General features: G+C 43.1%; 1 protein-coding gene across 9 annotated transcripts in view; it reads left to right on the forward strand.

The window, feature by feature from the left end:
- phldb2b (pleckstrin homology-like domain, family B, member 2b) overlaps positions 1-12,500 on the forward strand; it is a 42,440-nt gene that overhangs the window by 12,505 nt on the left and 17,435 nt on the right. For all 9 annotated transcript variants that reach the window (XM_083530344.1, XM_083530347.1, XM_083530346.1 and 6 more), the window contains 3 exons: positions 3,322-3,441; positions 5,277-6,409; positions 10,334-10,627. In XM_083530344.1, the coding sequence (XP_083386470.1) occupies positions 3,322-3,441; positions 5,277-6,409; positions 10,334-10,627 (1,547 nt within the window). The remainder of the gene's footprint in view (positions 1-3,321; positions 3,442-5,276; positions 6,410-10,333; positions 10,628-12,500) is intronic.

Below are 12,500 nucleotides of genomic sequence, written 5' to 3' on the forward strand. Positions count from 1 at the left end.
TACATATATTATTATTTCTTGCATTCTTTGCATACTTTTCAGAAAGGTTTTTTCTATGAATTTCTGATCTCCGTCTTGTTCTACCAGAAAAAAAACTCACCTTGGGTTCTACCTTGAGCCCTTTTCTCATGAAGTGTGCTAATTTCTGTTGTTCCTAGGAACATTCTTTATTTAAAGTGTCCTAGCGTGGAAGCATGCAGGGTTCCCACCAGAGTGAAAATGGGTTCTTTGGGAGTTATTTGATTAGTTAAGGGATCTTACAGTAGGTTCTGCTTGGAGAACTTAAACCCGCAGAAAGGCGTTAAGGATGCAAAAGTAGGACAAAGAAGATTTTTTAAGGAATGTTTTAATTCAGCTAAAATAGAAAAGTGCACTGCTGCAGGATTTTCTGGGGTTTTTTGTTGTTTTTTTGGTTTTTCCCCAGAGGCCTTCGAGTTCTTAAATATGGCAGGAGACTTTCGGGTAATTAAACTCACTCTGTTAATTAAAGGATCTTATTGATCCAGTTTTCCAGGCTTGGAAGCGAGTCAGTTAACGAGTAATAAAGGAAGGAAAATGTTTTGATCTGTAGTGGAAAAGCGAGCGCTTGTGGTCTTCCGTGACAGTAAAAGCCGAGTGTGTGCAGTGTTTTATTGTCAGATCAGAGACACATTCAGGTTTCAGGAGTGAAAATGAGTCGTGTTTATGACGATGGGTTTCGGATTGAATAATATATTTAATAGTGCACTTATTAAAGCTTTCAGTGGTTAATTATTTCACATCATTTTCAACTGAAAACACTTATCGATCACAAGGTCATGAGGAGGTCAGCGAGAAATCAGAGCGCTCGTCTTTCTATAATTTGTTTATTTTAGGACTTTTGCTGAAAAGATGTACAGCTGTGTAGACTAAACACCCACATCTGTACCAGAGAAAGAAACGTTTCCTGCTGTGTGTGTGTGTGTGTGTGTGTGTGTGTGTGTGTGTGTGTGTGTGTGTGTGTGTGTGTGTGTGTGTGTGTGTTTGATGGTCCTGCACAGAACTGTGTTTTTCAGACGCTCTTATCTCTATCTGTTTGGACAGACTGGGATTGCTGTGATGATGAAACGTCTCGAAGAGTAAAGGTCTGGGTTTTTCATTAAGTCTGTAATTCTCGTTAATTTCTCGCTCGTTCGTTTCCCTGAAAGAGCTTTGCAACGGTTGTAAAATGCAGGAAAATGGTCCGAGACGTGCCAGCGTTCAGAAGACTGGAATGCGTCTCTGAGATTTAAGGGGCCAAAAGTCAGAGGTTTGGCATGTTAATGATCAGCCTCTCAGCTCTGGGTAGCGAATGCTGGAGCGAGACTCAACCTTTGGCTTACAGTGAAACTCGTCATAGCAAACGTTACAGACGTAAAGGTTGGATGTGAACTTGAGCTCTAAGGAGCAGCATCTCAAGTCTGTTTGTTGCGTAGTGAATCTCTGTCCCTGGAGACAAACGAGTGCCGTGTGTCTGTCTTTAAGTTTAGAGTTAGAGGAAAAGCAGATACAGTAGTACCTGTGACATACACTTCTCATACGCTTCTCATACGCTTCTCATACGCTTCTCATACGCGTCTCATGCGCTTCTCATACGCTTCACGTACACTCATACACTTCTCATACACTTTTCATATGCTTCTTATGCACTTCTCATACGCTTCTCATATGCTTCTCATACACCTCATACACTCATACACTTCTCATATGCTTCATGCACTTCTCATACACTTCTCATATGCTTCTCATACACCTCATACACTCATACACTTCTCATATGCATCTCATACGCTTCTCATACACGTCTCATACGCTTCTCGTGTGTTTCTCATATGCTTCTCTTGCGCTTCTCATACACTTCTCATACACTTATACACTTCTCATATGCTTCTTCTGCACTTCTTATACACTTCTAATAACACTTCTTATATCAGTTCTCATGTGGTTCTCATAACAGTTCTCAGGTTAGAAATGTGCTCACCCACACACATCCTGACTCACCCAGATTCATTACAACTTTCAAAATTACAGCTACATTACAACAAAAATACAACTACAAAACTCCTCCTTCTAGAAAGCAGAAAGAGAATCGAGCTCGGAGCTCTGAGTTCTCCAGCCAGAGTTTTTGGGGTTTGGTGAGAAGCAGGAAATATTTTCCATGATTTCTTTTTTTTTTTTTTTGAAAGGCTGCTCTGCAAGCTCCGATTTCAAGTTGGTGGAAAATGCAGTTGTGGGTTGAAGAGGATATGATGAAAGAGTTTTGGAGTGAGCCAGGAGAACTCTGATAGAAGATGCACAGAAAGGAAACCAAAACCTGTCGAATCCAACACATTTCAACAGCACAATTTAAATAAGCAATTTATAAGCACAAATTAAATAATGTAGCTCTGGTGCATGTTTACTTTCAAAACATATTAATGCAATAACACACACACACACACACACACAACAGGGACATCGCCATCATTTATTTCCACCTGCATCATCCATGGCAGATCTAATGACCACATTAACCACAAAACAGCTGCTGTGATGGACCAATAAAGCTGGCTCTGAAACACTGGAATGTTGGTAAATCGGTGTAATGTCCATCTTTCTTCAGCGTTGTTCTCCTGGTTCCCTTCCAAAACACCCCTATAAGATCCCATCTTCTGCACCACCACTGCATTTTCCACCGACTTGAAATTGGAGCTCGTAGAGGAAAAAAAAAAAAGGAAAAGCAAATCATGGAAAATATTTCCTGCTTTTCACCAGACATCCAAACTGGCTGGAGAACTTGGAGCTCTTGGAGGGAGGAGAAGGAAAGAAGGAATTTTAGTGAATAAAAGGTTGAAAAAAGGGCAGTAAAACAGGATTACATCTCCATAATCTTCCGTATCTTCATCTACTATTTTTTTAAATAAGATCATTACTGTACAGGTATAAAGTTTATTAATGGTCTAAAGTGAAGATGATGGAGCTCACCATCATCAATTACTCCTTGTTGGTGCGTTTGACCTTTAAATGAACATCTCAGGCTTTTAGAAGAACTTCAGATAGGGCTTAGATAGGTGATAGGTGATGAAACACTGATTGATGGAGATGTTCCTTCAAGCACTTGCACAGATCCCTGTCCATATTTAGTACTGATAGTGTCCTGGAGTAGAGAGACCCTGTGAGAACATGTGAGGTGTTTGGACAGCTGTGGCCCTCGTAATCGCAGAGGTCAAAACCCTGATGTCAGGCTTAATGCTGTGGGTTCTGATCAGGATTGATGGCTACAGAGAAGGTTTAGAACGTTTGTTGGAGTGAATTCTTTTCTCTTTTGTGTTTTTCTTCCTCCAGGTTATTCTCTGTGTTTGGGTAAATCGTACTTCTTCCGTTTTAACCACCCTGAAGAGGCCAGTCGGATGAAGAGCATGCTTCCTCAGAAGAGTCCCGTGTCCCCGCTGGTCTACAGCACAGGTAATGGATCTCACATCTCACTGAACATTACGCCCCCCCACCACTAACCACCTCCATGGACCCGAACAGAACTTGTATCCTGTGTTTCAAACAGCCCTCATGAGGGAGTTCCGGGGCAGGGGAAGTGAGGGTTGGGGGAGGGGAATTGATGAGAAGGTTGTAAACCAGGTTCAGTTACAGGTAACCAGGCTTTCTTTCTTCATCCTGGACAGGTGTGTGTGAGAGTTATCAGCCACAATAGAATCCTTTGAAGTTCAAGAACCCTTTCAGGAGCCTTAAAGAGGACAGCTGTCTGTTTTTTTTTTTAAGAGATATCTTCTCCCTGGAGACACATTTGCACTCAGGGTCTTGTGGAATGTCTCCATCGTCTGTTTGCTGATTGGGTTTGTTGTCATTGTCTCAGTCAACAGTAACCGCAGGAGTCTTTTCAGGAATTCAAGAATTTTTGGTGTCACCTGAGACAACCAGGGTCAGGATGAATGAATCATGGCTGTGTGTTTATCTCCATTGCATTTTGGAAGCTACTTTAAAAAAATGAGTTCCTGGCTTCAGGTTCAGTGTGCACTTAATCTCTGCAGGGTTCTTCAACATCTTTACGTCCAACTTACAGATTCATTGCTGTTTGTTCAGGATGGTACCTAAAAGTCTTGAGACTAGTTTTGTAACATTCCAACAGATGGCAGCACAAGGCTGCATGCACAGTCACAAGGAGCACCAACCTTATACATCTGGAGCAGTGCAACTGGTGCTATTCTCACCACATATGTTACCACATCTATTTTGAAGGTGATCGTGTGTAAATGTAGATAAACAAAGTATTTTCTTGTAAACAGAGTCTCTAAACATTTTGATACCACCTCATATGTCTGATTCATGATAGATCCAAAGCTCCTTTAGATGCCCAAAGTAGCTCCATCAGAGTCAAACTGAAGCTCACAAGGTTCTGGTTTGTGGTTTGCAGGTCGTTTAAATCTTCCCACAGCATGTGGAACTGGAATTCATAAACAGGTTAAAGATGTTTGTAATACCCTGAGAAAATGGGCATTATCTTCTGATATCTTTGATGTTCTTCTATTCTTGCACAAGGCAGTGCAAGGTTCTGCTTCACTTTGGTATGTGTGTTATGAGTGTGCATATGTCCATCGTCTAAGATTTCCTTTGATCAGTCTGCACTGTCTCGGCACAAAGTGTGGAAAAGCAGGTCTAAATACACTGAGTGGATGGTGTGTGTGTGTGTGTGTGTGTGTGTGTGTGTGAGAGAGAGAGAGAGAGAGAGAGAGAGAAAGAGAGAGAGAGAGAGAGAGAGAGAAAGAGAGAGAGAGAGAGAGAGAGAGAGAGAGAGAAAGAGAGAGAGAGAGAGAGAGAGAGTGCAGGAGAAACTGAGTCCATGTGTTTCGCTGTTCTGTTGTCCATCTTTGGCTCGGCTGCTTCTAGGTGGGCCGGACAGGATAGCTTTATTTGAACAAGCTGACAGGAAAAAAAAAGAGAAGATCCAGCAGGCTGCTGTGTGTGTGTGTGTGTGTGTGTGTGTGTGTGTGTGTGTGTGTGTGTGTGGTTCACCAATGCTGAACAGATAAGTTTTCGTTTTCTACATGGACCATAAGTCTGTTTCTTTTTTTTGAAGGTAAAACAGCTGAAATGAAGGTTTGGTTTGTGGATCATTAAAAATGAGGGTTTCTGTAGAGAAATTTTACATCACATAATTGCAGATGAATCATGTCTGCCTTTTTCCACAAGTTCAATTCCAGATTACATCTAGCAGTTTGAAGTTCATTAACAATTATGTGAAAATACCATCCTTAAATTTCACTCACTTTTCTCTTTCTTTTCCTCAGATTATATGAAGTTCAGTAGCGATTTCAGTTCCAGCGTAGGTGGACCGAGTTCCAGAGGCGTTCGGTCCGTCCCCGAGCTGCGGGAATTAATGGACACCTTACAAAGGAAGAAACAAGCTCTGGAGAACAGCCTGCGGACGAATGGTGACAGCAGCCCCTCCTACTTCAGCATGACCCAGTCCCCGCCCTCGACGCCCAACTCCTTGTCATTCATGAGCTCGTCAAGCTTGATATCTCCCTATCAAGACCAAGCAAGACGACTATACACCACCGACCGGCCACCTCTTTCGGGTAAACTCCCTGCCCAGTCGTCTAACAGCGTACCTCCGTCACCACGCCGCAGTGACCCGCGAGAATACAACTCCTCGCTTCCTACTTTGCACCCAACGATGACCCGGAACCAGTCCCAGGATAGCCTTCTTGCATCCTCGGATGTTCGACGTGGCCAAGCAAGTTCTTTGCTGTCGATGTGGAATGGCTCTTCATCTACAGCAAGCAACACCCTTGTGCCAAGTCCAGGAGGTCGAAGTGGAGCAGCTAGCATGCCGTCCAGCCCGCGATTAGCTCGCAGATTATTGCCTGAGGAAGCGGGACGCCCAATTCCAGCCCCACGCCAAAGGAAGTACTCGGCTGGTTCTCTAACAGGAATGGGAATTGGTGCTCACAGCCGCTCCCTGCCTCGTCTCTACCGCCCGGGGGAGTCCCAGCTCGCCCCTCTTACCCTTCCATGGCCCCGGTCCTCACCCACCCCTGAGTCCAGTCACCAAAACGGACACTCTGAGGTGGTCTCCATCTCCTTATCTGCCAAGTCCATTCCCAAACCAGTACCTATACGTAAGGAGGTGATTGTGCCCTCAGGTGCTGCGACCAGCCCACGCCAGGCGAAGAAGGTGAGCCTGACCTCCAGCAGCTCCTACTCAGATTTGGAAAAGCAGGTCGCGTGCATCTCACCTACCTTGGAGCTGGGCCTGGGCGAGAGGAGGCAGTCGTTCGGAAAGGCCGGGATTGGACCACAGGGTGGATTCCGTGAGAGGAGAGGCAGCATCAGCTCTCTGAGTGGGAAAGAAGAGCTCCAGGATTATCACCAGAGACAGAGAGACGAGAGACTACGAGAGCAGGAAGTGGAGAGACTGGTGAGAAACTCTTTTCTTTTCAGATTGTGAAGTCAGTTATGAATCTGAATCCTGATTGTTCAGAAGGTGTTAAGGTTTCTTTGGTAACAGCTCATTCACAGGAATGGGTTAATTACCAGCATTAATAATAGGATTGAAATATAATCGTCATTATGGTGAAGGACGGATTTAAGATTTAGAGAAGGAGTCTCCAATGTTAGTAATAAAGCTGGAGCTTTCCAGCACATGAGTTTGCAGATTGTGGAGTCCTTACGGACAGAGTTTTCCTTCCTTTATCTCCATTTAAAAACACTGATGAGAAAACGAGAGAGGTTTACAGCCACTATAAGCTTAGTGAGAACAGCAATATGTTTTTTAAATCTTCCTTGTCGCTATGAACATAACGTGATGCGGCTGCTTGTGAACAAATCTCCTCGGTGGATCGTTGTGTTAAGATTCTCGTGATTCAGCAGCTGGACGGAAATAAAGGCTGAATCTGCACCTTCACTAAAAAACTTCCATGATTTTGTTGTGGAATCTCACAGGGTGGAATTCTGGCCTTGGGAGGAGAGCAGGAAGGGAGAGGCCCACCTGCCTACGCATTAATCTCTTTTGTACAAACCTTTTACACACACCACACACACACACAAACACACAGACGTATGAAATTCCAGTTTTAAACGCACACAGTCGGGCGCTGGGTAACGCAGGATTGTCGTTTTCTCTGTAGTGGGAAGAGCATTTGGTTCAGCCCAAGGTGGAGTCGCCCACCCCCTCCTATTAATAGTCCACCCTGAACCACGATGGGGAGCATCGACGCACAAACTCTTTCTCTCTGGGAGGCCCACGGCGGGGCGCTGTGTGGGGCGGTGTGGGGCGGCGGGTGCTGTGTGGGGCGGTGGGGCGTTGAGAGCTGGCGCTGCTTATCCTGCTTCTCGCAGCACGGTTCTCATGGTGGTGTTTTCTCAACTTTCTCAACTTTCTCATGGTTTTTGTAAGGCCACCTGTAGCCCCGCCCCCTTTCTGGGTTCCTTCCAAACCCAGAAGCCCAGGCCGCTTGCTCGTTAGCCATTACAGCCCTGTAGTTGTGTAGGAATATTATGGGTCTGGATTAGAGGCTTGTGCTGAAGAGAGTAAACACCACTTATCTGCAGGTGGAGAGGCCTATGTGTGTGTGTGTGTGTGTGTGTGTGTGTGTGTGTGTGTTGACATTTAGACAGAAACACTCGTTCTTCTCCACACCATGTGCTTTTTCTATAAATAATAAGAGCAAAACAAAAAAGCTACTTAACCCTACAGTTTGTTTCTTCAACGCATTCGGGTTTCATACTGAGAACATTCCAGCCGGTCTCTAAAGTGTGGATGAGCATGATCATTGATCACGTCCATGTGTGTGTGTGTGTGTGTGTGTGTGTGTGTGTGTGTGTGTGTGTGTGTGTGTGTGTGTTCCTGGGATAGACTCCGGATCTGCCCAGATAATATAATATATTCTATTTTCATTTCCTGAGAAATATCTCACTCCCGCCCTCCTGCACAGAAGCTCAAAGCCAAACTTATGAAGTCATGTAATTAAATGTGTGCCTACATGTGCGTATATATATACAAACACACACACACACACACACACACACACACACACACACACACACACACACACACACACACGGTCACGTATAAGAAATCTTAGAAACACTTCAGGTCTCAGCAGTGAGACGAAACTGAGACCCAAGTTGAACTTGAAGTTCTATTTATGTTTGAGATGGTCGGTATATCCGCTGGGGTGGTGGTGGGAGGAGGGTGGTGTCCGGTGGGGGTCCCACACACACACTTTAATAATGCCCTCCAGTAGAGCTGAACCAGCTGCTGTCTTGAACTTTGGAACCGTGTGACACAGGAGAAATCGGAAGGATTATATCTCTCCGCTTGTGTATTTCCGTCCCCATGGTGTCCAGCGCCAGGTCTGTTTTAAGTCTCTCTTAGTGTCCAGTCGCTCAGACACACACGGACCTGTCCAGGCAGATAGAACGCTCTCCATAACCTCCACCAACCATTTCTTTCTCTGGGTCGTCACTATGCACCTGGACGTCCTGACCTCAGACATCGTAGGCATGGTGAGTGCACCAGTGGCGTATCTGTACTTTACTGAACTATTTCAATTTTTACTGTAACTTCACTACATTTCAAAGACAAATCTCTTATTTTTTACCTTACTGAAGGTTTTGGGTTCATGATAAGTAAAAGTTTAACGGGACATTTTAACGGGTCATATTTTACTGAGTGTCTCTATTTTTACTCAACTACATGTTTTGTACCGCATCCACCACAGGAGTGCACCTGAACAGAAATGACTTCTCTGAACTGTGTGTATATTCCAATGAAAATCCGATGCATACACAACCACAGGTCACTTCTTCATCTGGAACTGATAGGAATTTTACATGAGTTTTTACCCAGGAAATGTGCTGTCCATAAAAACCCCCAGTATTAAAAAATACAACTAAATACATTTCTCACGTACTACATCAAATACAATTACAACGTCATGTCCTACGTTTTATCCATTCGTGTTTTATTTTCACTTAAAGACCCGTGGCAGAGCCAGGAGTTTTCGTTTATAGAGGTGGCCAGGCAGGGGCAGAGGAGTTACTCTGGGGTGGCACAGAAAATCTCATTATGCAGACAAACATGGAACTTAGGCTTAACCTTAAATACTTTTTTAAGGATTTATTGTGCACATATGACAACATGTTTTACAGGACATTGATAAAACTGCACTGATATGATACTTTAAACAAATCCAAAATAATCATTTTTCTGATTTTTTAAGAAATCTGTGTTTTTGTTATATATGTTTTTGTGCTCGAACACTTGTAGTTGATTGAGTTTCCCGGTCCAAACACATCCACATCCAAACACTCCCACATCCAAACACTCCCACATCCAAACACTGACACTGGAGACTTCTTCCATAAGTGTATCATACATCTTCAATGTTTAAAAATCCACACTATTTCTCAGTTACTACGGCAACCATAATGTAGTAAAACCAGCTGCTGTTCTAAACCTAAGCAAGACCATCTGACCAATCAGAATCCAGATGTTTATTATTAATATAGTCACAAGGGCAAATTTATTGAGATGGTTTTTCTTTGAAAGTCTGTAAAACGCAATTCAGTTTTTTTAATGCATTTTTTCTTAACTTTAGTGATGAATGAAGCATTTCTGGATTTTATTCCAGTTTCCTTTTGTCTCTGTACAAAATGACTAATCGACACACATCTGTATAAATCAGTGTATAAAGGCCGGTGCTGGTTCTGCCTCAGAGTTCAAACGCAGACGTTAGCTGTGATGGAGGAAGTGTGTGTGTGTGTGTGTGTGTGTGTGTGTGTGTGTGTGTGTGTGTGTGTGTGTGTGTGTGTTTGCATTTCGTAGTTTATTTCCATAGAAGTGGCTAAACGCAGGGATTTTTCCGGCCTGTTAATTCGGATCAAAGCGGCGTCCCGTGGGAGCGTGTTAGTGTTTTCTAGGCAGGAGTTTTTATGGATGTCCTTTGCCTCTGTTCCATTTACAGTTCAGGAGAATAAGATTTGACTTGCAGGGAAGTTTTTGTAACCTCATGGCGGATACAGCGCACATCTGGAATGATAACCGACTCATTCTTATTAAAAACATTACGTTGTGCTGGAACAATAATTTCTTCAGTTTATATTTATTTTATATCTGATGTTAAAGTTGGGACAGTGTGTGTAAAATATACATACATAAATATACACAATTATATACATGGGGCATAAATATACATCTCCGTGGCACACCAAACTGAAATAGTCTCATAACTGACAATGCAAATTCTGGCAGAAACCCAACAGTGATGATCATCATGAGAATTGTAGTGATTATTGTTATTATTATCATCATCATCAACATCATCACTCTCTCCTACAGGAGCGTCAACGTCTGGAAACCATCCTCAGTCTGTGCTCAGAACGGGATCAGAGCAGCTCAGCCGTGGCCGACCTGCAGAAGATCAATAAGGAGCTGGAGAAGCTGCAGGTGACCGAGGACGATTCCATATTTTCCGACTCTGCAGAGAACGGCTACGTGTCTGCCGTTTTGGTGGAGCGCCAGGTGCGCCAGCGTCGTTCCAGTGGGCAGCGCGATCTCACGGCGGAGTCACCTGCCGGGAGTCTTCATGGCTCCGCCCCCACCCCGTCTCCTCGGCAGGCACGGATTAACAAGGTGGGATTTCCAGGCATTTATATTTATTGTAATGTCAGTTATTAATATTGAACTCATTCCACGATTACAGAATTGTTATATATTTATAAATATGAGCATAATGAACTTGACAGAGGACATACTGCCCCCTAGTGGTGTGGTGGAGAATTGTTCCTGATGAATGTGTTTATTTTTTACAAATATAAAAGCTACCTATAAAGTGTGCGCAAACTCTTAAACCCAACAAATTCTCAATAGTAATTATGTTGTGTACAAACGGCCTCCACTTTTTTGACGGTTTTTGTTGTTAGTATCGTAGTTTCTTTGCAGATTTAGTAAACTCTGCTCATTTGTTAGACATTCCGAGACTGTTCCGGTCACATCCTTTCCACATATGACCTTTTTTAGCCATGCATTCGAGCACACACTCCTGCTTTCACACACTCCATCGCACACAGGAATGCACGGGACAGGGGGAGGGGCTAATTATAACTACATGTATGTTTTTGTAGCTGATTTTTTTGCTCTATGTCTGGGTTTTGTATAGTAAAATAGGTTGTAAAAGATTTCTCTGTATGAAATTACAGTATTCAGGAACACTCCAGGACAATTCCGGAGCTCCCAGTGGATTACCGACTTACACTTTACATCGTTTTTTTTCTTTTAATTTGTCACTTTTCCGTAAATCACATCAGCGATGTGTACAGAGCTACGCAACGAGATGCTGGGAATGATTTCTATCTGCTTTTTCTTTCTTTTGTTCTTTTCGCATCTGTTTCTATGTTCTTTCTGCTCTCAGTCGTTCTGTTGCTTCATATCCTGCTGCTGCGGGTCTGAGACTCGCTACATAATATAAACTCCGCTCAACTGAGATAAACATCAGTGTCTGAATATACAGAGGTCACGCGCTGGTGTGTGTTTGTGCTGCTGTAATCGTGCTTAATTTTACCTGTGTGCGCACACACACACACACACACACACACACACACTAAATTCCTACGTGCACTTTTGAGTGCTTACGTTATACACATAATATATATTTTCTTTACTGAAGCCTAAAAGTCATGTGGTTAATAAAAGTGTGTTTTTTATGTCATTAATTAACCAAAACAAGTGATTCTGTGTGTCAGGTTAACCTTTTTTTTTTAAGGGTGAGATATTTTTCGGTCTGTACAGTACCTTGTAATATATTTCTGTCCATGAATATGTATTAAATTATTCCCAATAGTCCATTCTCTTCATTTCATAGCATTTCTCTCAGGTTTCCTTTAGTGTCTGTTACGTTGGCGTTTCTATCCAATCAGATTTCAGCGGTCATCACATGTTGCCAGGGTCAAATAAATCTTCATTGGTGCCTTCAGACTGAACAGAGCAGAGTAAAGTTCATGCTGCTTATAGGCTGTCGCTTTAACCAAACAGATTTCCAGTCAGGAATCTTCAGGGTCGTCTAGCAGGCGTCAGCATTTTCACATCCTTTTTTTTATTTATTTAAGCTGCATTTTTATTCTACAATGACTGACAGAGGATTTGGTCGCAGATAAACTTACATGGACATTTACGAGAAGGACTTTTTTAAGAAAAGCTGGACATTGTGAGGAAGTCGACAAACAGTTCCAAAAAGTTGTAAAGCTTTTTAATGACACACACTTTGCCTTCATTTAAAAACCCCAGGAACAACGTAATGCACGGGGAAAAAACGCACAAAAACCCCGGGGTGATGTGATATGATGAGGTGAATATCGATGCTTCCGCTGGAGATGATGTATGTGGAGGTGCAGTTGTGGCTCCAGTGAAAGGAGACATGTTTAATGGTGATCATTGGGTTTGTTGCTTTAGTGATCCTGTGTGTGATGCAGCTCTGATCTACTGCACTTCTCTATAATACTGATGGTTT

Source organism: Silurus aristotelis (genome assembly GCF_946808225.1).
Source record: "Silurus aristotelis genome assembly, chromosome: 25".
NCBI lineage: Eukaryota > Metazoa > Chordata > Actinopteri > Siluriformes > Siluridae > Silurus > Silurus aristotelis.